Source organism: Electrophorus electricus, chromosome 1, assembly GCF_013358815.1.
Source record: "Electrophorus electricus isolate fEleEle1 chromosome 1, fEleEle1.pri, whole genome shotgun sequence".
Lineage (NCBI taxonomy): Eukaryota > Metazoa > Chordata > Actinopteri > Gymnotiformes > Gymnotidae > Electrophorus > Electrophorus electricus.
In genome coordinates this window covers 21,257,080-21,282,064 of record NC_049535.1, presented here as the reverse complement: position 1 = coordinate 21,282,064, position 24,985 = coordinate 21,257,080, and the positions used below count along the sequence as shown (strand labels likewise).

The 24,985-nt window shown below is 48.9% G+C and overlaps 1 protein-coding gene across 1 annotated transcript in view; it reads right to left on the bottom strand.

Annotated features, from left to right (window-relative positions):
* unc5a (unc-5 netrin receptor A) overlaps positions 1-24,725 on the bottom strand; it is a 124,977-nt gene extending 100,252 nt beyond the window's left edge. Inside the window, 1 exon segment of the mRNA XM_035533329.1 lies at positions 24,205-24,725. Within this exon segment, the coding sequence (XP_035389222.1) occupies positions 24,205-24,295 (91 nt within the window). The 5' untranslated portion in view covers positions 24,296-24,725.
* Positions 24,726-24,985: the final 260 nt, after the last annotated feature.

Genomic DNA, 24,985 nt, shown 5'->3' with positions numbered 1-24,985 from the left:
CTGCCCCGTCGAAGCTCTTCTTGGTGTCGTATCTGTCGTATCGAAGGAGGAGTCGGACAGATCGTCTTCCCTTGAACCTACCCTCAGACGGGTCTTTTTTTTTTGGGCGGCGGTCAGGAGGTCAGAGAAATGGACGGCTGTTCCCTTTCGGCTCGCGACTCGGCACGGGGAGAGCACATTTCAGCGCTTCATCAATTCACCATTTTTCACTTTGTGAGAAACAAATCTCCCCTTGAAGTCCAGGCGTGCGCGCGCTTGTGTGTGGGAGAGTGAAGCAGAGAGACACGCTTCGCCACAGCATACAAATGCGCACGGCGACACGTGTACGGCCGTCTGCTTCCAGAACGGGCGTCCTTGAGGCTCCCCGCAACACTGTCCCCTCCGACTGCCTCTGGCTGCAGCACAGGCTTTCCAGCAGGCCTCCACGCAGTCCCTAGCAGATGGTAATGGAGGCTGCTCCACCGAGACAGAACCTCAGCTAATTACGCACAGTACCAGTACTGGAACGCCAGGGCCCTCTGGGGCTAGTGGACGTGGCCAGAGGTCTGAGGGCTCCAGATCACAGCAACATGTGGACCACAAAAAAAAGAAAAAAAAAAAAAAAAAAAAAAAAAGGCCAGACGGAACGATAGCATGTAGATTTAGAAATGAGCGGCTGGCACCGTGGCGTCTCGACGATCGAACAAAAGCACGGCAAATAGAAAACTGCTTTTGCGGACTTCGTCGTGATGCCGACCAGTACAGGTTGGTGTCGTCTTTCGTTGCTGGGCAAATCGTGGAAGTCCATTTCCGACACCGTTAACCCCGTGCAGCCCCGGAGGTCGCGGGGCGAGCAATTCCAGGTCCCTACAGGCGGGATACCAAGCGTGGCCTGCGCGCAGTGAGCAATTAATGGCGTCCCCGCTCAGTAAGACCGTAAACTCTCCCACACTGGCGTGGATTGAAGACTCTTCAGACGTTGGACGAGCTGCTACATTAATTAAAATGCCACACCAAACTCTCTGGAGGATAATTTGAACAATAATTAAAATGTTCATAAATTGATTACCATGTTTTTTGCTTTCTCTGTGTGTTTAGAAAAGGTCAATATAGCCTCTTTGTTTAATTAAGAAGAGTAATCCAGACCGAGTAGCATTAATTACGTCAATTTAGCATAAAATGTCTGAATCCTTTTTTTCATTTTAGATTAAATAAGTGAGAGTGAAACTTTTTTTTTTTTCTTCTGATAATCTTGCACACATCTGTCACGTCTTCCACAGAAGCAGATATGCACTCCATCTCTATAAAGCTTCCAAACAGGAATGTACTATTTTGCTGATGCAACTGCTGGATGTTAGTTCTGAAACTCTGCGCACTGAGAAAAGGAGAAAAAGTATCTGAAGACAGGGAAAAAGAATATGTAGGAAGTGCAATAAAAAAAATTAACAGCCATTTTCCAACATTATTATTGTACTCTGCCTGTTAATTAACAGCCCATTTTGACAGTGTTATCCTGTTATTCTGGACAACAGCGCTGAAACTATGGATGATTCGGAGGAAGAACGGTCTCTGAAAGCGATAAAAACAGCAAGTTCAAACTGTGTTTTGTTTTCATCCTTCCAAAATTAGTAGTTTTATTTATTACCCATTTTATTCATTTTTATTTTATTAGTTTTGCTTAAGCAAAAATTATTTACCAAAAAAAAAAGTTACTGATAAGGTTGCTTAGAAGCAAAATGAGTGGGAGAAATATCTGGAAACGTGTTAAATACTCAGTCGGTCCCAGAAGGAAAAACGTAACAAAAACCACCACTAACACATCAGCCAAGCAAAGTCCACGTAGGGTAGATGGGAGGAGTGTGGGCCAGCCGGCCCGCCAAGCCTCCGTCCCGTTACCATGGCACGACGCAACATCCGCGGCCTGCCAGCAAGGCCGTGCCACGGCTGGGCCCAGCGTGGCAGTCTGGGGCTTAGTTGTTCAGTGAAGGGATTGGGGCTCTGCGAGTTCGTCCCAGTTTCTGCGTGGGATTGTGGGACTGTGGGCAGGGAAAGCGTGGGAATGCACATGGAGGCGGAGCACAGGAGACACAGGGGCCACGCAGGGGCCACGCAGGGGCACGGAAACCAGCGAAGGTTAACACGCTGCAGTGATCGGCTGGCTTTGTTTTCAGTAAAAACATTTGTTTCTGCTTAATTTTATGCATGTATTCCATTCCCGACCTTACTTAAGTCCCCACGCATTCTTGCAGGGAACCACCGAATTCCCCACTAGCTGAGCAGGAGACCGCTGTAACTGGATTAGATTTCCTAAGAATATTCATAGGGAAATCTCAAGGGCTAATTATAGCATTCTGCTCCAGAACACTGGAGTGGTTCTAGCCTCCCTCCTGGGGCGTGAGGGTGGGGGGTCAGTCCCAGAGAGGAGTCCCTTCTCAGACCCGGGGGCTAGGTGATGTGCAGACCTGGGTAAATGACTGAGCGCTGGAACCATGGCTCCTGCTGACCTACTTGTGTGGGTTTCTGCTCGTGGTGGTGATTGGGGGCTACGAAGGACTGATTTACGACAATACATTTGCTTCCTATTGAGCACATTTACACAGTGCAAGACTGCGTGCAAACAAGGCCTCGCACGGAGGCCATACCATTCACCCGGGTAGCCGGGGGTGGGGTGAGGTGAGTGCTACGATCACAAGGAAGATTTATGGCTTCCACTGACTCCAACTTGCATCCAGCTAGAGGACAGCGCTCGGCAGTCAAAGCAGGGAGCGGCTCACGTAATCAAAGAGCTACATAAATGCAAACGCTACAACTATTACCACCTCGGCCCCCCCGCCAATTCTTACACCGGTAGGGAACCCTCGTGTTCTGAATGTTTACAGACTGATAACATATGTTCCTACGGATCCCCTTCATGTCGTGAGACAGTCCATGGGTTCTAGCGAAGAGGTGAAACGCTGGCGTAATAGATTTCGGGCCACTTCATGGATTGCACACACGTGCGCATTGACCCGCCAGGGATGGGCAGACTGGCATTCCCGATTGCTGGGGTCTGAGGGCTTAGTGAGAACAGCTGCGATGCACGGAGCAGCTGACTAGAGCGGCCCCTCGTCTGACAACAGGCTGACGGATATATCCTCACACAAACAGACACAAAGACAGAAAATCGAAATCTTCAGCAAAGAACTATTTACACTGGTTCACTAGTGTTTACTCTGGGACTAACTGGAAACAATGACTCTTCTCATTCAAAATCTAAATGGGGAAGTAATATTTGAGCCGCTGAGTGGTGCCAGCGTAACTGCACCGTCCAAGCTCTCAGAGTAGGTTCCTGAACGAAACGCAGAGGGACCCGCCGCAGACGTATTCTCCAAATGGCCAGCGGGGGTCAAAAGCGAAAAAGAAATCATTCTCGTCTCCGGCCTGGGCTCAAGACTTGAGAACTTTCCACGGTTGGGAAGCTTCAATAAATCACAGTGCTGGTAGAAGGTGCAAGAGACAACCACAGACATGATGATGGTGGATTGGGATGGTAGTGGTGGTGGGAGGACGTAAACGTACCCGCTGACAGTAGACGTTCCCCTAAACCACCCTCATAAATGTTCTCCCACAGGGCGAGGCAGCTGCTCTTTAGTTTAAGGAAATGCAGTTACAAATACAATCCTCTTTCGCCCGGTTCCCCTTCCTACAAGCCAGCATGCCGCAATCGGCGTGTAAACACGGGCCTGTGCTCCACTTTTAATATTTCAGAATAGTACTTAACCTGCAGCAATGAATAATTAGGAGGGATTTTTATAGAAGGCTTAGGTAGGATTGGGACAGACACCTGTGGGTGCTTGGAGCGCCTAGCTCCTGATGTTAATGCACAAGCTGTGTGAGTGGGAGCAGGGGGTGTGGAGGTGGGAGGGGTTTACATCTGAGGCTTCACGCGACTGGAGACAATTTGGTGGGTGGAGGGGGGGCTTTCGTGTCGCTTTAAAAATGTGCGACGCGGCTGTCAGATTTTACGTTGTATTTAAGAAATAAAAGGCGATCAAAAGAAAAGCAGGAGGCGCAAGCGGTGTGCTGGCGTGTGCGAATCGCGCGGCGCCGCGTCTTTTCCCCCACCGGGTTTCCGTGCTCGCCGTTTCCATCCTTCAAATCCTTTACAGTGTATGCAAAATGCCATTTCTATTAAAAGTCACGTCGTGGAAATAAAAGTGCAAACAAGAAAAGCAGACGCTCGCCTCAGTTCCGGTTTGGGTTACAACCGGCCGCAGTCTGCGTGTTTAGAGTAGTTTATCTTTAAAATGAGTCAGGGAGTCTGCATTTGGGGCACGTTACAACAGTTAATAGAGAAGTCAACAAAACTGAGCCCATTTACGGTGAACAAAAGGAACTGTAAAACACTAAATCAAAGTCCCAAGCAGCGCCTGTTTATGTAATAACGGGTATTTGCACTAATTAGACAAATTCTTTGTAAATTCATTTTTTTTTGTTTTAAATTAATCATAATAAAATGCAGTTATAGAAAAATCTAATTCGTGAAATACAAAGTGATACATGATGGAACTATATTGCTGCTCAAAGGATACACAGGTGGCATTAATGGTGCATTAGATAAAAGTAAACAAAGTGTAGTCAAAAGGTACAAGCATAAATACCTTAGTAAAATGATAAAGCATAAACAATACATCATTAAATACAGCACAAAAGGGTTTTAAAGGAAATACTGTAAGAGACAGATCCCCAGGACCAAATGAATCTTAAACTACAGATTAGTTACAATAATAATAAAACAGTGGTACTGCAATTTAGACTTAATCTGTCTTAATCCATAAGAGTACAACCACCATCACTATGTGCATAAGCCTATGAAAGTATAAGAATAATATTATGTGTATATTACAAGAACAAACACTACAAAGAAATTTGTGTTTATAATGTTAGAATAAAAAACCTGACGAGACGTACCAAACCTCCCCCTGGAAAAGAGGCCCGACGAGAGTGGACAGCATCTTAATTTCACCCAACCTTAGTTAGAAGATGCATCTGACAGGCCGGATACAGCGATCCGCATCGGCATTGTCTGTCCCTGTCAGCACAGCGAAACAGAGGGCAGACTGCGGCTTCGCGTTCGCCCCCATGTGGCTCACCCAAGTCCTTCAGCTCTCCGTCGCCGAAGGGCCGGTTTTGCAAAACAAAACAAACAACAATGCCGTTTGTGTCCGCAGCGTGAGTTCACTGGAGAGCAGTGCAAAACCGCGCTCCTTGATGAGAAGCCATGATATTCTCCAGCCTGCGGTTGAGATAATTCGATACTCTCAGAGCAGGGTACCCCGCGCATCATCTGGGAGAACATGTTCAGCGCACACAACAGAAAAGTGCCTTCTGGAAGAGACATGTGATAGCGTTTCCCCCCACAGTAACGTTGCTTCTAAGAGCATGTATCCTGCATGTACCCCGTAATGCTTATTGACCCGGATTATCTGTACATGAATGACTGTGACCCGCACGAGATTAAGAGATTTAAAAGGTCTTCTGGAGGTGCCCCAAGTGTCATGGGGGGCTGATTTGTCCAGACATGGATTAAACCTAGTTTAAAATTCAAAAGTATTTTCAACAAAGAAATATAATAATGTTTTGGATATAATTTAATCTGAAATACGCCATGTCCCATCCCGAAATAGAAGCGGGCCGGACCGGTCCGTCGGATCTGTTAATTACTTGGTGTGGGGCTTAAAAGGCCTCGGCAGAAGGGGAGAGGTTTATTCTTGGACTTGTGCCCACCGACCGGGGGCTACTGCGCCATTACTTTGATCTTGACCTCGGAATCCTCTCCTTGGTCCTTGTTTAAATTTTTTTTAAATAACATTCTTAACCTTTGGCCTTGCTCTCCATGAGTGGCAATCAGCTTAGTGTGTGAAGAAGCATCGCTTTATCAGGAACTGAAAGTGGCCGGTGAGTGTGAGTAATGCGAGCTGGAGATCACGAGGAGAGTCAGGGTCACCGGCGCACCTGCGTTAAACCGGCCTGGAGTTAGCCCTTCTTCTGCTGGAGCCTCTGATTAAAACCTAATCGAACGTGACCGAGAGCTGAGGGGGCTACGAACACACTTCCGATCTGCGTGCGCACCTGGACAACGGAAGCAGATGTCTGGCATTTAACAATTCTAAAATTCCAGCCGAAGAGGGACCTGGGAGGACTTTCGTGACCCGGGCTGCCTGGGATGTCGATACTGATGCAGCTCACACAGATGACGTGTGCGTGTTTAGGTGGGTGCACGCACACACACACACGCACACAATTAAAAATGCTCTGGAGACTCCGGTGTTGGTTGATTGTGTGTTGTGGCATGGAGAATGGAAATCCTCAGCTCCAGATAAGACATCAGTCTTCCTCAGTGGGATGCCCAAATAAATCTGATTAGGGGCAAAATCATTTCCCCTTCAGGATTGTTTTATCTCTCCTCTCCATGCAGCAGATAACTGTGAAAGAACCCCCCCCCCCCCCACACACACACACACACCTCTACAACTGCACCAGCAGCTCCAGTGATGTCATATTTGAAGAACAGCAGTATGTCAATCAAAGGCAAGCACTTGACAATGCTTGCTTAGTGAGAAGTGTGTGCGTGTGTGTGTGTGTGTGTGTGTGTGTGTGTGTATGCATGCCAGCTTTTCCATAAATTCAAATTCTAGAGCATTTGAATACAAATGAGGTTTTAGTCTCTTAGTGTGGTCATCTCTTGAATTGATCAGGTATTTCATTACAAATGCACATAATAAGCATCGCCCTCCACTCCACTACACAACAACACACTAGCATACACTCCACTACACAACCACAACTACACTCCACTACACAACACACTAGCATACACAACACAACAGCATACCCTCCACTCCACTACACAACCACAACACAACACACTAGCGTACACTCCACAACCACACTCCACAACACAACAGCATACACTCCACTACACAACCACAACTACACTCCACAACACAACACACTAGCATACACTCCACCACACACCAGCATACACTCCACAACCACAACTACACTCCACTCCACTACACAACACACCAGCATACACAACCACAACTACACAACACAACAGCATACACTCCACTCCACTATACAACCACAACATTACAACATAATACACAACACCACTCCACAACATCACAACACAATACACTACCATACACTCCACTACACAACTGCAACATTAACACAATACACTCCACTACACATTACAACACAATACACTACAATACACACCACAACTACATTACAACTAGCATACACTACAAAACACAACAACACAATACACTCCACTACACAACTACACTGCAACATTACACAACAATGCTACACTGCAACACTGTACGCTGGGGAGGACACATGCAGGCTCACACACAAACATGATGCTTTGTGTTGATACTACCCCAGAATCAGTGCACCAGGCAAACATAGTGACAAAGTAAAAAGAAAAAAGGACCCAATTTGTTACAATTTTACCCAAGGGATGTTTATCTCCAAATTCAAATAAGCATGAGAAAAGGGGGGAAAATCAAACCAAAGCTCAGACGTCCACAGTGGACAAGACAGCAACAGAAAGGCTAGCACCCCGAGTAACAGCACAGACAACTGCTGACCTTGCCACACACACACACACACACCTTTCTTATTTAAGCCCATTCTACCGCAAAATAAAGAAAGAAATGGAAAAAACAAAATGATGTATTGAGCATCGAGACCTGTAACAAGAAACCCCAATTCTAGTAGCCAGAAATAAATAAGTAAAGAAACAGCCATCATAAGCAGACCATCATAGAAAAGACCACCGGGTTGATGCCCAATTTTATCAGCACATCTAATGGCAGTTATTGAGACTGCTAGACAAGAAATCAAACAATCCACTCAGATCTTATTGCTCATATTGGCCTTGGTTATCTTCCAGCGATAGAACACAAATGTTTTCCACGGTTTCCAGAAGCCGAGGAAAAGGTACAGCCAATAGGAGCCTTTTTCAGATCAGCGAAGAGTGATGCAGTTTTGACAACATGGAGTAAACATTCCTCCTCCAGAACGCATGCAGGACTCCAAAGCCACCTCCTCGATTCCCTTACACGCAGCTCTAAACAGCACAGGCTGTTGCGTTACAATGTGTTAGAGTTTCTGGCTTTTCGACAGGCCAAAACCGGACGCTTCTGTTCCTTTAGACACACCCCGACGCGTCTTCCGCCGGTACTCTGTATTAGACTTTGCTTGCATCCTCTGGTTTGCCTAACAATTCCGGAGGGAGGAGGAAGTCTAAAAACGTCTGAGGGCTACTCTCGGCCAGGGAGGCCAAACGCTGCTCTTAAACGACTGAATGACAGCTGGTAGAGGTCAGTCAGCCTTGTGCCAACTCATCGCCACTTGCATTTTTTCTGCTGTTGGCCTCCTTGACGTTTGTTGAGTGAAGTATCCCTTTACAGCACTGCATCATCTGAGATGCACAAGGTAGAGGACTTGGTACCAGAAGTAATGAGGAAAATCGATAGCCACTGAATTAGAAATACCTATTAAATATGCCTTAAAAACTGGGTTATGGTTGCTTCCTGTGCAGGTATCATTGTGTGAACATATCTGGACAGGAAGCAAGGGCTGTGATTATATTATATATATACATACACACACACATATATATATATATATATATACATATACACACACACAAAAATATCATTCTTGGTTAAACATTTACCTGATAGAGCAAGTTACTTAAAAAGTGAAGATTAAACAACAAATGGGTAAATAAATGTTCAAACATAAAGAGTGGAGGGAGCAGGATGAATGTGGAGAACAGCTGTGATGGCAACCCTGATGTGTCACTGAAAGAGCCAAAAAACGTCCAATAAAGACACATCTCTGGCGAGACACATCTCTGGCGACATGGATTATGCCAGACACTCCCCCCCCCCCCCCCAAGGATCCTTTCTCCCAGATTTGAACCAGATGAATGATCAGAGGAGACAGCAAGTGAGACAGACAGGGCGTAGCGGGAGACCTAGCGAGGCAGACAGACAGCGGCAGCGGGAGAGATGGGGAAGGAGGTAGAGCGAGAAGAGGAGCCGCAAGGAGAGAGCGAGGGATTCGGGGAGAAGAGGGGAGCGTCATTCATCTGTGGCTCCAGCCTCAGCTACATGTCAGGTACGAAAGCATGACTGCGGTGCGGCAAAAAAAGGCCCATTGACAGGAGCCTCTATCGCTCAAATGGATCTCCCGTGCTGCCTGTCCGGGCCGGCTGTCCGGCAAAGGGATGAGCAGAACGTGGCGTGTGCGTTGACGTTGTGGGATAACGGGAGTGCGAGCGGAAGTTGGCACCCGAAGCTCCGCCCTATTTATTAACCCCCAAAGATCCCTCTGGCTTTTTCCTCTCGGACGAACCTCTTCTTGCCACGCCTCCTCATCCCCATCATTCCCGCTTCCCGCCCTTCCCGATCCCGTCTTTCTCGCCCAAAGTTCGGCCCACGGGACCGCCGAGTCATCCGTGTTACGAGGAGCAGCCTCACTGGTAAACATCACGGCGCCTTTACAAAATGTGATGTCGGTAGGCTTTATTTCCGCTTTCCCGCAGTCTGCTGAAACAGGTCTACATTCCCAGTTGCACACACGTGTTATTTTGTGCGCCACGAAAAGTACCTGAGATGAACTGGAGCGCTGAGACATTTGAGATCACGGTGCTGCCCCCCTCCCCCGGCTCCATAACCCCTGATGCTACAATTACAGATGCCTGAGGCCTGGGGCTCACAGCCGATTGGAGATGAGCAGATCTCTGGCAGACAGACAGCGCTGTGGGGATGGTGTCGATTTCAGCCGGAGAGATCGAGGAGGAAGGCAAACGGAGGAGAACATGAGATAGAGAGGAGAGCCATTAGACGACACGCGCAGACAGAGGCGGGGCGGGCGCGCACTTCCGACACCCGCTGCGTTTTTAAATTAAAGATGGTGAGATAGGGACGGGGTGGGAGGGGCTGGGGCGCCACTGCCCCGCCCAGCCACACAGGGCGCCGGGACGCGGGGGGCGGAGATAGTTTATTGGGCGGTCTGCCTCCCCACCGGGGTGAAGAGGGCGTGGGGTTGACGCTACCTCGCTTGCGCAAGAAGAGGGTCTACCCCCTCACTTCCACGGAGTGAACCCCCTCTGCTGCCATGCAAACGCAGACATGGAGCGGGAGGCCGGGTTCAACTGCCAAAGGGCAGGAAGCACGAAAAAAAAACAAAAATCAAATCAGCAGCCTATTGAAAAAGACTTAAAGTTTCATATTGGTGCTTTTATTTTTTTATACATGTGGGCATCTTTGCAAGATTTTACAGTGCTAGTAAAAAGGTGTTTAATACTAAAGCTGAGTGCGTGTTCATCCCCTCCGTCTGGTCGCTCTTGCGTGATCAGACAGTCATTTGCGTACTTCAACTCTCCTGCGGAAAGTCACGTCAATCTAAAGACGCGCGATTCAATTAAACCAAACCGCGACATTCGTTTAACTTCCATTGATCAGGCCGCCCTCCGACATCCGGCTCGTCTGTCCTCCAGAGCAGAACCGTTGCCTGGTGCTGGAGAGACCTCCCGAGCGTCTGTTTCTTAAGGAGAGTGAGGCGTGCGAGTGTGGGCTCACCACTCGGGCGTAGTCTCAGCGGTTTTCCCTGCACAGCACGTTAACAAATGACAGCCTGAAGTGCAAAGAAGGAAAAAAAAAAAAAAAAAAAAAAAAAAAAAAAAAAAAAAAAAAGCCAGTAAGATATTGGAGAGGACACACATGGGCAGATGGACGGGGCCATGGAAGCCAGTGGCTGTGTGAGACATACGCCGGGTAGAGCCGTTCTGGCGGCAGCAACGGGATCGGGGCGTTTCTGCAGGGAATTGGACAAGGGGTCCCCAGCTGCAGCAGCGCGATAAACGTCCGAACGGCCAGACGAGCTCGTCTACGTGGCGGATCACAGGTGTCACCAATGACTCAAAAGCTGCGGAGCAGCGCCGGCTCTCTGACAAAGCGGCCCCGGCGAGGGAGGGCTCCAAAAAGCGTTTGTAAAGGTAGCGGCGTTGCCGAACGACAGCAGGTATGGCGCTGCCAGTGGAACCCAGCACTGGAGAGCAATCTATGGGAACTGGGAGGAGGTGGGAGGGGGTCTCGCAGTGGCAGAAACCCACCCGGACACCCAGTGTTGGCCCTGAACACGTAGCCTGCCATCAGGAGCCGAGTGTTGGTAAGCATGGTAAGCGTAGCGGCAGTTACAGAGAACGCGCCGTGCGCGCCGCCCCCTGCCCTTTCTGCTGTGGTACACAGCGCAGTGCATTTCCTTGAAGTGCTCAGCTTTCATAGGCCTTCTATGCGTTTTCTCCCCCAAGGCAATTCAGCTCGAGCAAGAGGTGGCAAACAAGCATTTGCTTATCAGTGCTTCACACAGCTTCTCTCTCCCTCTCTCTCTCGTCCTCCCTCCGCACCACCATTTTACAAAAAAAAACAACAACGTGATGACTTTTGTGCCATTGTTAACGCCCAAAGAGAATCCTGGCCAACGGAAAGCGACGGGACAAGGAGCGACGCGAACTGGACGCCGGGATTTCGTCCTCCCTTAGCCACGGAACGGGCCAACGGCCAGCTATTTTAAGCGGGTCTTTCTTCGAAGCAAACATGCTCGCGTGGAGGGGCGCACCTGGCCGAAGGGCTGGGAACTGCTGCAGCGTAAAAAGGTGCCATGTAAATTGGGTTCATTTGCATCTCGTTTAGAAAGCCCGCGCGTCACAGTCGATGTGCCTCGTGTCACAGTTGTAAGACTGTTCATTAAGTGACTAGGGATTCATTAGGTAGACCCGTCACCAATTTGGCCATGCTCTTCACCTCCGAGTCCATTAGACGGGCCATCAGACCACTCAGTTCACATGTACGGTGTGGCTTTGATCTCTTGACCACTTCGCTAGATGTTTTCAATTTGTCGAAGCCTTTTCAGAGATTACTCACCAAGAACAAGTCTGTGGCTAAAACAGATTAAATTACTACTACTATTAATTAGATTACTTCTACATTATTACAGCAACTACATTACCTCCACTACTATATCTTATCATCATCATCATCATCATCATCATCATGGACAACAAAACCATCATTACTGCGTGTATAGATGCATTAGACCTCCACTAACCACAAGCCCCATACAGTCTCAGACCTAACAGTTCAACAGTCTATTGCTGCTGGTTGTTTCTGAGGTACTAATCAGGAATGATATGCAAGTTTAACGTGCAAGAACAATACAACTTCAGCACGAGTGCATATCTCGGAGCCCGATTATGTGTGATGCCTACTGGGAACCTGAGTGAGAATATCAATGAGGGTTATTATAGTAACACTAACACCGCAAAGGTTGCGTGCCATCCCATCAAATTCGGAATCAATTCGTCCGGTGATCTACAGAATTGGTCTGATCGATGGCAACCACATCTCCCGAGGAGTTCGAGCGTCTGGCAGTTGCAGGGAGTCACTTCAGTGCAGATGATAAAGAGCAGAGGAAAGCCCGTTCATGGCTTGCTTTAACATTTACGTGCCTTTATTGGTTTAGCATCCAGACACAGCAGAGCTGTGGCTACAAAAGCTCTTGGGTAGTTCGTTACAGGGATGAGTGTCTTGGTTTTAAGATGACTTCTTGGGTTTGATCTCTAGTGCCCTTACAGTCACGTTTCCATGTGTGAGAACAAACAAATAAGGGGACGTGGTCTGAGGGAGAGGTTCTGCCTCAACCTGTCCCTCCCTTCCGCCCCTGGAAGATTAGGGAACGCCATTAGTGGTGTGCCGGACAGTGACGAAGAGCGACAGGCAGTGACACCTCCGGTCTAGGAAGCTGAATGAGTACATCACCAGCCACCTCTCCCTCTCTCTCCTGAGGGTCCCCATTGTTCCAGCTCTGTGAAAGCAGGATGGCTAAATGCAAGTTGCGGTTAGAGAGAAGAGGGACGGAGGATGATGGGGAAGGAGTGGAGGGCTTGCTGCCGTCGTCCGAGTAGCAAGGGCAACTGCTTAATGCCAGTTTCATATGCACACCCCCCCACACCCACGCAGTCCAGACTGGCTAAACTGACGCTTCACTTGTCAAACACGCTGAAAGAATTTGAGAAAAACAATGGGAGACGCGCCACTCTCTCCCGCGCCACAAGAAGTGACATTTTTTGGTGCGAGTTCCCAGCCGCTGTGGACGAAATGAAGGCCCGACTTCCTGAAGGCCCCCTAAAGCGATAAGACGGTGGTGTGTTCGGTGCCGATAGTGAGGATTCAGTGCGCAGCGAAGCCACCTCGGGGCTTGATTACTGCGTTGTCGAATAACACCTCTGAGAACGGCGGACAGGAATAGAAGGTAACGCGGAGACTGAAATAAAAAACACTCCCAGGCTGGTGGCGGGAAAGCGATGCCGCGCGCATGCGCGCCGAGGGCCTCTTCAGCGGGAGGAGGCTGGGCCGCGCCTGCCGTCCTCTCGGCCAGAGATCCTGCAAAACCGACGACGGACGGCTAAGACCTTTTTTTTTTTTTTGGGTCGGCAGACGGGCGCAAGACTGCCGACGTGTCTCGGCGCGAGTCGTGGTGCAACCACACATTTGTATGCCATCAACAGATGCTGTAACCCGTCCTTTACAGTTACAATAAAAACCGCCCTCTTTCACGGCATCCAAATCCAAAAATAAAGAAATAAATATATAAATAAAAGCAGCACTCTTCTCACTCCTCCTAACAGACTGGAAAAGATATTTAACTGAAGTGAGAAAGCTGTCAATGTGCTCACACTAAATAGACATTATTCACACATCAGATTTGGTTTTTGGGGTTATTCACAACAGCCCCTTATATTTAAAACAAGTGTAAACAGAGAAGATTGACACAAAATTTATATATAAACAGAACCACAGTATGTGACGTGAACCACCTGATTCTGTGTTTGTTAAGCGTGGTGGAACGCCGGGCTTTGCCCACAGCCACTGAGGCAGCGCAAGCAAAATAGATGAGGAGGTGCAGTAAATATATGAGGAGGTGCAGTTATTAATTGCTCGACTGTGTTGTCAAAAGCAGCTTATGGAGAGAGGTGCACCTATAGTAAACCAGCAGCGGTGCGTGTGAGGTTTCAAAAAATGGAAAAATGGATGGGAAAAGCAGGACAGACATGGCAAGGAAAAAAAAAAAAAAAAAAAAAAAGGATACTTCACAATACCCCCTCACCTCTCTCTCTCTCTGCCCCATCTCTCTCTCACTCTCTCTCGGCTCTTTCATACTCTGCCGCATCTAATGTGAGAGGACGACTAATGTGTGGCATTGATTACCGTAACAGAAACTGAAAGGGAAGATATGCTGGGTAAAGGAACCCTAAAGCCTGTGCAAGCTGCACACAGGGCCCGCCAGAAGAGCTGAGGCCATTTATGAAATGAGGATGGTACATTTTCTTTCTGTTGTGTGTGTGTGTGTGTGTGTGCACGCACGCGCCGGGAGGGGGGAGGGGGGCCTTTTGTATCCTTTGAACTCCAAATGACTGGGAAAAGTCCTTTTCTGGGTTTTTTTGGTGTGGTCTTCAGGGCTGTGTGTGGTCTTCAGGGCTGTGTAAGGAGGAGGCTCGACATTCTGAGCGAGAAAGGATGAAGTGAAGTGTATTCCAGTGCTGAGTGGTGCGGCACGTGTGGCTGTCCTCTAATAGTGAAATAAAGGCGACAAAAAAAAAAAGACAGACGCTATTGTCTGACACAGCAAGTGGAATTTATGACCTACCTTACACAACAACAACAAACACACAGCAACAACAGCAACAACCCCCCCCCCCCCCCAATATAAACTCCAACACTGATCATGGTTACACACAACATCCCGCCTGAAAGCTTCCCATCTTTGCCAATCATCATTCACTGGTCAATAAGTAAATGAAACAAAATAAACGTATGAATACCGCAAAGCATGAATGAGCACGCAAGCTCTCAGTATTCTGGGTTAATTAATCGCCGTCGTACTGCGGTTTATATTACATATAATTAGATATCAACAGCTCTTTCCTGAGAGATTGTGTTTTTGTCCCAGGTCGGTCATCATTTTAATAAACTGTGTGTGTCAGGCACGCACAGCTCTGGAATACATGACACAGCTGCTAGCTGGCGACTGTTCGTAATCAAAGCCAGTGTCAAATGAAGAAGAAGCCGGCGCGGAGACTTCAGACCAGCGATGAACACGAGCCGTGGCGCAGGAGAGCAGAGAGTTGTGATGAGTCGTGTTTTCAAGTCGCCTTTTGAAAAGTCCTCGGCTTCCTCTGCCTCTTCCCCGGCTGGGCGAGAAGGCCCGTTATTGAAAAATAGTTCGCGTTATACTAGAATTTGAGGAGGATTTATACAACTTTCAAGATAAACTGAGCTGTATTCAAAGGGTGCCAAAAGTATTCCAGCCAGTTCTGAGGTCTTTTCCAATGCCCATTACTGTCCATCTGTGGTAATAAATAGCTTAGAATTGTTATTTTTCGCATCACATACATTTTATTTCTATACTTGCTGCGCGCTTTGATTTACGCTGACGACGACCAAGCGTATCCACGGTAACCGCCCCACCCGGCTGAGCCACACGCCACCAGCGCATTGAGCAGGGTGCTGAATTTAACTGGGTCAGCTTTAACACGCCGAGTCGCCCCGGCCCCTCCCGCTCTCTGCCCGCAACGCGCAGGAACGGTGAATCGGCGATTCGGCGTTGAGCGTCCTCCGAAAGAGCGCGAATTTGCCTGGAGAAGAAGGAGTGAAACGCCGGGCACTCGGTACGCACGGCTCCGCGCAGGCGGAGACTCTGGAGGCTTTCGGCTGGACGGGCGTTAAAAAAGCTTAAAGGGCGGCACGACGGAAAGCGCAGACAGGGGCTTCTCGCGGGCGCACGTTAGAGTCCTGCTTAAGACGGCGTGGAATCAATAAAACATGGCGGCGACGCTGGGCCCGGCTGAGTGACTGCGTGAGGAAGGCTTCGTTTTCTCTTTGGAGCGCTTTACGAGGTCGTAAAGCGGTCCGAGGAGGACATTCGGTCGCATACGTATGCCGCGCTGGCGCTTCTTAAACGGCTTTCCTGACGCCCGACCCCCGTAATTCCCACCTGTCGCGCACTTCATGTAAACGTTTTTGGAGGCTCAATGTACGTGCGGCCGTGTAGGGAGGCTCATGACGTTAACGGATCCTTACTCCAATGTCCGAGAGAGAGAGAGAGAGAGAGAGAGAGAGAGAGAGAGAGAGAGAGAGAGAGAGAGAGAGAGAGAGAGAGAGAGAGAGAGAGAGAGAGAGAGAGAGAGAGACGGCTCAACAGCTGAAGAGGGAGTTGGTGAAAAATAAAACAGTAGCATTACGGTGCTCAGTGTCGTTCTGGGTCGTGAAATGGTGTCCCTTATTGATTATGTTCTGACTCCGAAGCTTTCATCTGTTCAATAAGGAGATAAGATCACCCTTCTAATCTAGAAGGAAATCTCGTCTATAAAGAGCTTGAAAAAATGCATCCCTCTGCACATAGGCGGACAAAGAATAAATACATTCATAAATGCATGCTATAGTTTAAAATGATAGTTTAACGCTAATGATGGCGAACGATAACTTTTTTGGCTAATGATAGTTTTTAGCACATTAAAGACCTTTATCTGTTATAATGATATGAATTACAGTATAATAATGGGTTGAATTGCTAAAAAATGCAAATAGGAGGCCAATAACGTTGGTATTCCTGCTCTGTGATTACACTTGGAGCAGAGCACTTATTTATTCATATGTTCCAGCTCTTAACATCCTCTAGACCATCTCTGAATAGACGGTGTCAAAAGCACAGATTTTTCACAATGGCACAATTTATACTGAAAATACATGAGACACATTGAGAGGAGATACATTCATAAATTGACAGACTCGTCTCGTGCAATTGCAGAAATTAAAGGATGTTTTCACCACACCCCTCCTCATCCAAGAAACTGAAAATATGTCTTAAGCCGTAACGAGCACCACAGCACAGCGCTGACGGAGGGCAACGCCGACGTACAGAATCGCACTGCCATAAAAAACCCACATGGCTTTAAAATCAGTTTGCATATAAAAATGTTGCACCTAATTAGACATGATGAGGTGGAATTCATCAATCACGCAGGCCGGCGTGCACAGATGAGCAGCTGGTGTCATGTTCTGCTCCAAGCTGAACACACCCCCAAAAAAAAGCAGCACTGCAGCAGAGCCACCATCACAACGAACCGGTCCATGTCATCGACGGTAACTCTGCAATGCTTCCGACACTGAGCCGGGGCTCCTGTCCACACAAGAGGGTCTGCCGGCACATGCAGATGTATCAAAACTAACTCAAAAACATGAAAAAAAGACTCAGAAAGCCCATGCTTGTCATTCACTCTCATGCAACACCCCAAGATGACGGCTGGGAGATCGCACTTGCCACTGCATTTACAACCTTAATTAAGAGCCCCACATCCTGTCTGTGCTCTGAGCCCTGGACATCCTCGTTCCTTCTAAAAGCACGAAGCCTTACACGCATTGCGCCGACCTCCCAGCCTGCCGGGGCCTTGCCAGGAACCTCAGTGCCAGTTGCTTTGTTCAGGCTGCTCCTTCCCCGCCATGCTGCTTTGGCCGGAGCGCGGTCGCCGTGTAAACAGTCTCGGCGTCGCACCATGGTCATAAAAGTGAAAGTGCTGCAGACTCGGCCCGTCACCAACACATTGGGCTGCCGAACTGAAATGACTGACAGTTGCGCTTTTTCGTCAATAACGCAGAACGTGTTTTACAAGCCATATTTAAAGGTCTTTATGTTAGACATCAAGCATATGCTAGAGCTGATCCAAGGTTAATGGTCCAAGGACACTCCCCCACACACACACATAACCTGTACCAGTAAACGCACAATAGGGCTTTGTCAAATTTGCCATCTCAATCAATGAAGAGTCAATGGGGTGTCTGTGACCTTGATATGCCCTGCTAACATTCCTACGTGTGCTCAAGCAGCAACACTAAATCCAGGACATAAGCGCCAATCCAAAGACGGATAATTAACGCCGTTGCGTCGCGGCCGTGGTGCTGAAAGAGCACTGAACAGCAGATGTTGTTCGCTGGCTGTTCTGTCCCCCGGATGCCTGTGCCGCGGGTCACGTGCGGTAGTCCCAGTGATGACTCAGTTGAATTCACTGCCAGAGGCAGTGGCATCCGGACATGTGGGGGGTGGGGGGGTGCGTTGGGGGTCAGCGGGGCCCCTGCTCCCGTCGGCAGAGTCAACTTCAGGGAGACAAGCACTGGCGGCCGCATGGCCTGTTTGCCCTCATGCACCCTTGCTGCCACCGTCATCCCCCCCCCACTGCACCCCCACCGCACCCCACTCTACAGCACACCTGAGGGGCTTTCTGATCTCGGCAGGGTGACGGGAAACACACCAGCCGGGCAGGCAGCGGGACACATGCGCGCTCGCGCTCTCTCTCTCTCTCTCACACACACACACACACACACACACACACACCCCAGCATTCACAGCGTTGACTTCGCCTCCTCGTTAGGCCAGGGGAGCTGAATGGGCTGAGAGCGAAGTGGAGGCCCCGTCCGTTTAATATTCGTGAGCCGGGCGCGCTGAATGGCTGCTTCGTAATTGTGTTTGCCCTCATGATTAGGAGCAAGCGACAGCTGAATTAAGATCGGCTCGGCAGATTACCGCAACAGAGGGGCGCGGGGACGATCCGGCCATTCAGACACCAGTGTGTGAAGGTCAGCCCAGTCAGATTTAACTGGGAGTCTGAAAACAAAGGAGCCTGAGCGAGTGTGAGAAAAGGAAAAGGAAAATATTGCACTGGTACACATACAAACACATATACAGACGCTCTTATCCAGAGCATATATATACACACACACACACACACACACACACACACACACACACACGTGTGTGTGTGTGTATTTATATATAAAGTATGTAGACAGTCACTAGCACTCACTTAAGCCCTCGAAAATAGACAAATCAAGTTGAAACATGTAACGTCACCCATGGCGGCGTTCTGGCCATGTGGCAGTGCGCCAAAGTGCTCCGCTTTCCACGGGGGCGTTGGGGCTTGTTTTGGTTGTTTTTTCCTGCTCCTGCCCTCCTTCACCTGAACAAGGTCATTAACTGGCATGTGGAGCGGGCCGCGCTGGAGGGGCCCGGACGGCCCGTGTTCGGGAGGACCTGGAGTGTGAGTCGAGGGGCTCCCCGGCGACCGCATCGGGTCACCCATCCTGCCTCGCATACAAATGGCCCCGCTGCCTGAGGAGAGACAGCGCTGGACGGGAAGCGGCCCAGAGGAGAGGCGTAATAAGCCAGGATTAAGCACCTCCAGGTTTAAAGCGCACCTCCCTGTCGTTGACTGATGGCCAATTAAACAGTTAGAGGCTTATTGATCACGGGAGAACAGGGGGAGGATCCCCAAACATCCTTAACTACGCCGTACGGGGCACCGCAGATGGGCCGGGAGAGCGCGGAGTGCTGTGGTGCATTTTTCATTTTAATGCTTCTGGTTCTCCAGCTACGGTGCTGTGGAGCGACGCTGCGGTCGGGAGAACGAGACGGAAAAACAAACAAAAGCTGGGAGCGTGGGGCGGGAGGGGGGGGGCATTTATTTAGCGCGCTGGCAGATGGTTCGCTCCTGTGGATCCTGCACGGATCTAAAGGTACACATGCTGCGAGCAGAGCCAAAGGCACTCTGGGAAATGGAGTCTTACCAGCGTGCGCGCGAGAGGCTTCCAGGCGCCGCCCACCTGGGGTCGGGGTTAGCAGAGACGCTGCCGCCGGCTCGAGGTCGGCGGCGCGCATGCAAGTACAGGGAATGGAACGACTCCGCCTTCTCCCCCCACGACAACCGCTGGGCAGCTCCTACGTTCAGTGCCCCTCCCCGAGGTACACATGGGTGTCGAGGGGTTCCGGGACAGGCCCGAGCACATTTGAGTGAACCCCCTCGCCCTGAAAGTTCAGCAGATGGGCAGAACTGAATAAAGGGACACGCCGTGACAGAGATTTAGGGCACGTGCTGCATTTTCTATGACTGAATAAACTCCCCTTTCCCCAACTCCCCCCTCATTTCCATCTCTTAGAGCAGCTGTGTTCGTATTTAAAAGTTGTCCGTGACAGGAAGTGTCCGCACTTGTCACCGGACACAGGCGTCTGGTGCGTCGTCGTGCCCCTGGCCACCCGTGACCTGAACCACTAACCTCCTTTGCACAGAAGCTCGTCAGTCGCCGTGAATCATGCTGCAAGGCAAAGGGCACATGCGTGCCATTCAAGTGAGCGGAAATTTAACGTGCGCCGGGCATGGGGACCAATAAATGAACAGTTTAGGGTCATTATGTACACGCACTTCACAGAAGCATGAGGTTAAATAAAACAGAAAGGCATTATGTCTAGTTTATTCCCTAATTTAATCAAATTCCAGTTCCAAGTGCTCAACAAAATATTAATAACAGAGTCCCCTCAGGAAGGAGAAGCAATCTGATAAATTCCTTTTTCCGTTTCTCTTTTTTCGGCGATGTAATTTCCCCCTTGGTTGTTACTTTCAGCTCCTGAACATCATGCTAATTCACCGGTTGGTATCTAGGGTGTAAAAATAAATAATTATATGTTAACATGTCCCCATCTCTCTCTCTCTCTCACAAACACACACACACACGGCAGCCTGCTCCTTGCGTGTATTATAAATTCACTGCTCACAACTATGGGGACAAAATCTGTTAGGATTTTTTTGTTTGGTTGGTCTCTTTCCACCATGCCCTATGGATACAGTACATGGCAATAAGCTGCTGTGCACTAGTTTAGGGACAAAGGAAAAGATTTCCCGAGACCACAAGGCATCTTCACCCAATAAATTATGGTAATATTGCCTCTGCCTGCCTGATCTCATTACGCTGAGTCCCAACAGGTAGCGACGAGGGCTTTGCTGAGGCAAAAAACTCTGGGAAGGTTCCAACCGTAATAATCCAAACGCTCCCCAAACTTTTCAACAGGGTGCTTAGGTACTTCTGTACAGAAACCACGATGCTTTCACGCAGCTTCAGTGGATATCCACACACACACACACACACAGGAATGCAGTTTGCTTACATCTGCACCAAAAGGTGCGTCACTAAAGACAGAAGCTGAACGGAACATGACGGACATATATTTCACCCCTGGCACCTCCGCCTGTGACAAACGCACACAGACTCCGTGACTCTCCCCCCTCTTCGGTCTCCCTAAAGAGAACACTTTGGGAAATGCCCCGCTCCCTCCTCATCCCTCATGCAGACCGGAAGTGTGACCTTTTTACTCTGAAACCCAATGTGGTCAGAAATAGACAACGTGTCTGTGATTGCGGGAAACGCCATGTCAGCCTGTTTTCCCTTGGCGCCTGGAGCTCCCCATGAGATGGCGGTCCGATCCGGAGAGGAATCACGCCCTCTGCCTCCCCCACTCTCCCCCCAGACACACACACACACGCCCATCACCATTCTCCCATCAGACCATTACAGCCCTTCATTGTATGCTGTTTGAAGTGAGAAAAAAAAAAAAGGAAATGACCCTGATCTCTGCACTTTAGGCGAGTTAGCTTTGATACCCTGACAAGAAAGCAGGATGTTCCTTCATGGCTGAAAAGGAGCTTGCACTGGTGCCCAATTTGAATGGCGCTTTTCACGCTCCCCCCACTTGCCACATGCAAAACTGCCAGACACAAACACAAAGGCACTTCGCCCTGTTTGAAACACGCCTTCCCCAGAGCACGACCGTTTAGTCTTAGTTCATTCACAATTGCTCACTACTCTGTGCGGGAGAGAAGACCCAACACATCACCTAAAGCGTTTCCACCCATCAGTACTTTCACTGTGGTCAGCCAGCACAAGGCAAGTGATGAGCGCCACGCTGACAGACTGGGTAGGGGGAGGTTGCATGCTCGCAGGCACACGACTGAATTAGGGCCCCCCCCATGGTACAGTACACGCGGCTCAGAGACAAATCGTCTCTTGTGCCGTTTGCCCCTCAGACACACCGTACAGTGCAAGTCGGCTGAGAAACCCTAGTTTTGGAACAGTAGAACCCATCCCCTGTCAGGACTGAAAACGAAAGCAGTTTTACCAATTATCCAAGTGCACATATGACTAACAGAGGCTTTAAAAAGCAGAAATCCAGTTATAAGCTGTTGTGTTCACATGCACAGGCACATGTAACATGTTAAACTGTCTTATGAATTTCACCAAAACAAAATTTCCATAATTTTACATCTGTATCTCCTACCTGTGTTTGTTATGCGGTGTGTGTGTGTGTGTGTGTGCACATTCGGAGTAGTTACGTAGGTGTGTTCAAATGCACATGAGTCAAAGCTTTTGCTGTGACACACCGACAATGGTTTCATGTTTAAATATCATCAAAATAAAGGACCAGAGACCCTTGCCTCATGATTTTAACACTGCCAGAACACAATGCAGGATAACAAATCAGTAGACAGAATAGGCAGGTTACACACACACACACACACACACACACACACACACACACCCCAACACACAAATATACACCCGCTTCACTCTCAAACCAGTGCTAAATGACTTCTCAAAACACGTCATTGAGTTTGACAATTCGCCTGTGACCAGGGAGAATTACACACAGGTCATATGCGCCGCGCACTCATGTTGAACGGACCGAGCGTGTGCCTGCAGGCTAACCAATGGGGGCCCCACTGGGGTGTTAAAGTCATGGAGAGGTCTTAATGAATGAGCAACACAGGAAGCCCATGTTCACTCACAGAGAACATGCCACACGCACTCGACAGCTTGGATATGTTACTGGGGGTGACTGTTAAAATGATTCAGTAACGGCATGAATATGTAAACCCACCGCTAAAAGTCTGACCGGCTTCATACGTGGATTCTTGACTGGGACTTGTGGGATGGAGACCCTGAAACATCTCTGCGCCGTTATACATACATTACATACATACATTCTTCATAATGCAGCTATGTAGAATACAGTGTTTGCCTACATCAATGGCCAGTTTTGTGTTTTCCTTTAAAAATCTGCTTTATCCAAGGAGCAGGATACTGTGCTGTAAGACGACAGCAAGGCCACGCGGTTCTATTGGCCGACCATTTGCAGGAAAAAAGACTAAACAGTAACAGTAGCAGCAACAACAAAAAGGTCCAAGCAGATAAACTATATGAATGAATTAGGGATAACCAGGTGTTAGCGTGTGCGACCTTAAGCACGAAATATGGCGTATATCTACTCTTACGTTGACTAGCGGCTCAGCAAAATCTCCAGAACGCGCAAACCGTCCGTTTCGGTTCAGCGTATAAAGGGGGGAAAAGGCCGTCTTTTTTACGACGCTTTATTGACATGTTTATACCCGGAATTATTTCCCGTGCTGAAGCAGGAGCTCGCCAGACCGCAGAGGTACCCAGCTTACTCCGCCAACCTGTCAGAATACTGCATATGCAGCAAAAACGGCCGTCGGCGCGCGGAAACGCGTTATCGAACAGTTCATGCAGGTGGTGTCGGCAGTCATTAGCCGGCCGAGGCAGAACGAGACGTCCTGGACCTCTTAAAGTCGGACCTCGGTAGCTTTGGAAATGTCCAATCCGAGCCAACGCGTCCTCGGTGTTGCGTCCGAGGTTTGGCACCGTGATTCCGCTCCGCGTGCCTCGTGTTAACCTTCCGGATAAATCCCTCGCTCACGCAAACTTATCCGCGACATTTCCACGCCCGTGCTGATGTTATCGGCGTTTTACGGTGGAAATCGGCGCAAGAATAAGCGCGCGCACGCGCGTGTGTGTGTGTATGTATATATATTACGTCGATATCCAAATAATGAGAGCGTTTGTGGCGCCAGACTTCTATGTTCTATAAAAATAAGCCACAACGTGCTGGTCGTGTTGGTATGGACCCCGTGAAAGAGAAAAGTCAGAGAGACAAATATATTAGTTCGGAGACAACAAACTCTCGTTCTTAAACCGTCGGTCCACCGCGGCGCGTACGGACCAACGCAGGCTGCCATTTAGGAGACTAATTATACCGCGGGGACAATATTGTTTATTACCGCTTCTCAGGATGAAAACACGCATTATCGAGAAAGATGTGTAACGTGGAAACGTCTCAACAACCCAAAAGGTACAATAGGTCTGGCTATGCTCTCCAAAAACCTGTGAGACAACCCAATAAAAAATGTAACAATAAACTCACCAATGCAGGTAAATCCGACGGAAAGAAACCAGATGGATGCGAGAATAACCCTGGATCTCCGGCGGACAAAGGGACACAGATTCACCGACATCGTCTTTTATTTGTTTGGGCAGCGTTCTTGCACAAGTTTCTCTCTACAATACCGGCCACGAGAGCTCGGATAAGTATTTCTTGTGCGTCAGGGAGTTAGTTCGAGTGGTCTCACGCAGTTTCAGAAAACCCACTGCATCAAAATCCGTCGTTCAGCGCAGCTCCTCTTCCCGCACCTTGGCCATGAGTAGCCCCGCCGCGCGTCTTGGTTGCTCAGAAACAGCGCATCACAGGTGTGGTAAATAAGGAGAGATTACTCCGCGTGCCTCGTGGCGAATATCTGCAACTCTCTATCCGCTCAATTCAGACGTGTTTTGAAGAACAAGCGTTTTTTGTTGTGTGTGTCCGCACTCTCCGTCCGCTTCAAAAGCCAATTCTTGCTCCGGTAAGAGACTCGTGTAAATTGGTTTTAGCTCGCCAACATCTGCTTGTACAGCAATGCAGGAGTGGGGAGAAAGGATGTATAGGCAGTGGCTCGCGAAAACCAGGAGCGGATTCTGCTCGCTCGGAATGGAATGATCTTATGAGACGGCGCGTCTCTGCCGTGATCGCCTGGAAAAGAATGACAATGGCTTTATTTTTTTTTCGTCGGTTTCTGCTGTTAACATCTCTTCTCTTGCAAATATTAAGGGTGAAACGAAGCGTTATCACAGGAATCAGTAGATAGAGATAACTGTGAGGATTATCGAAC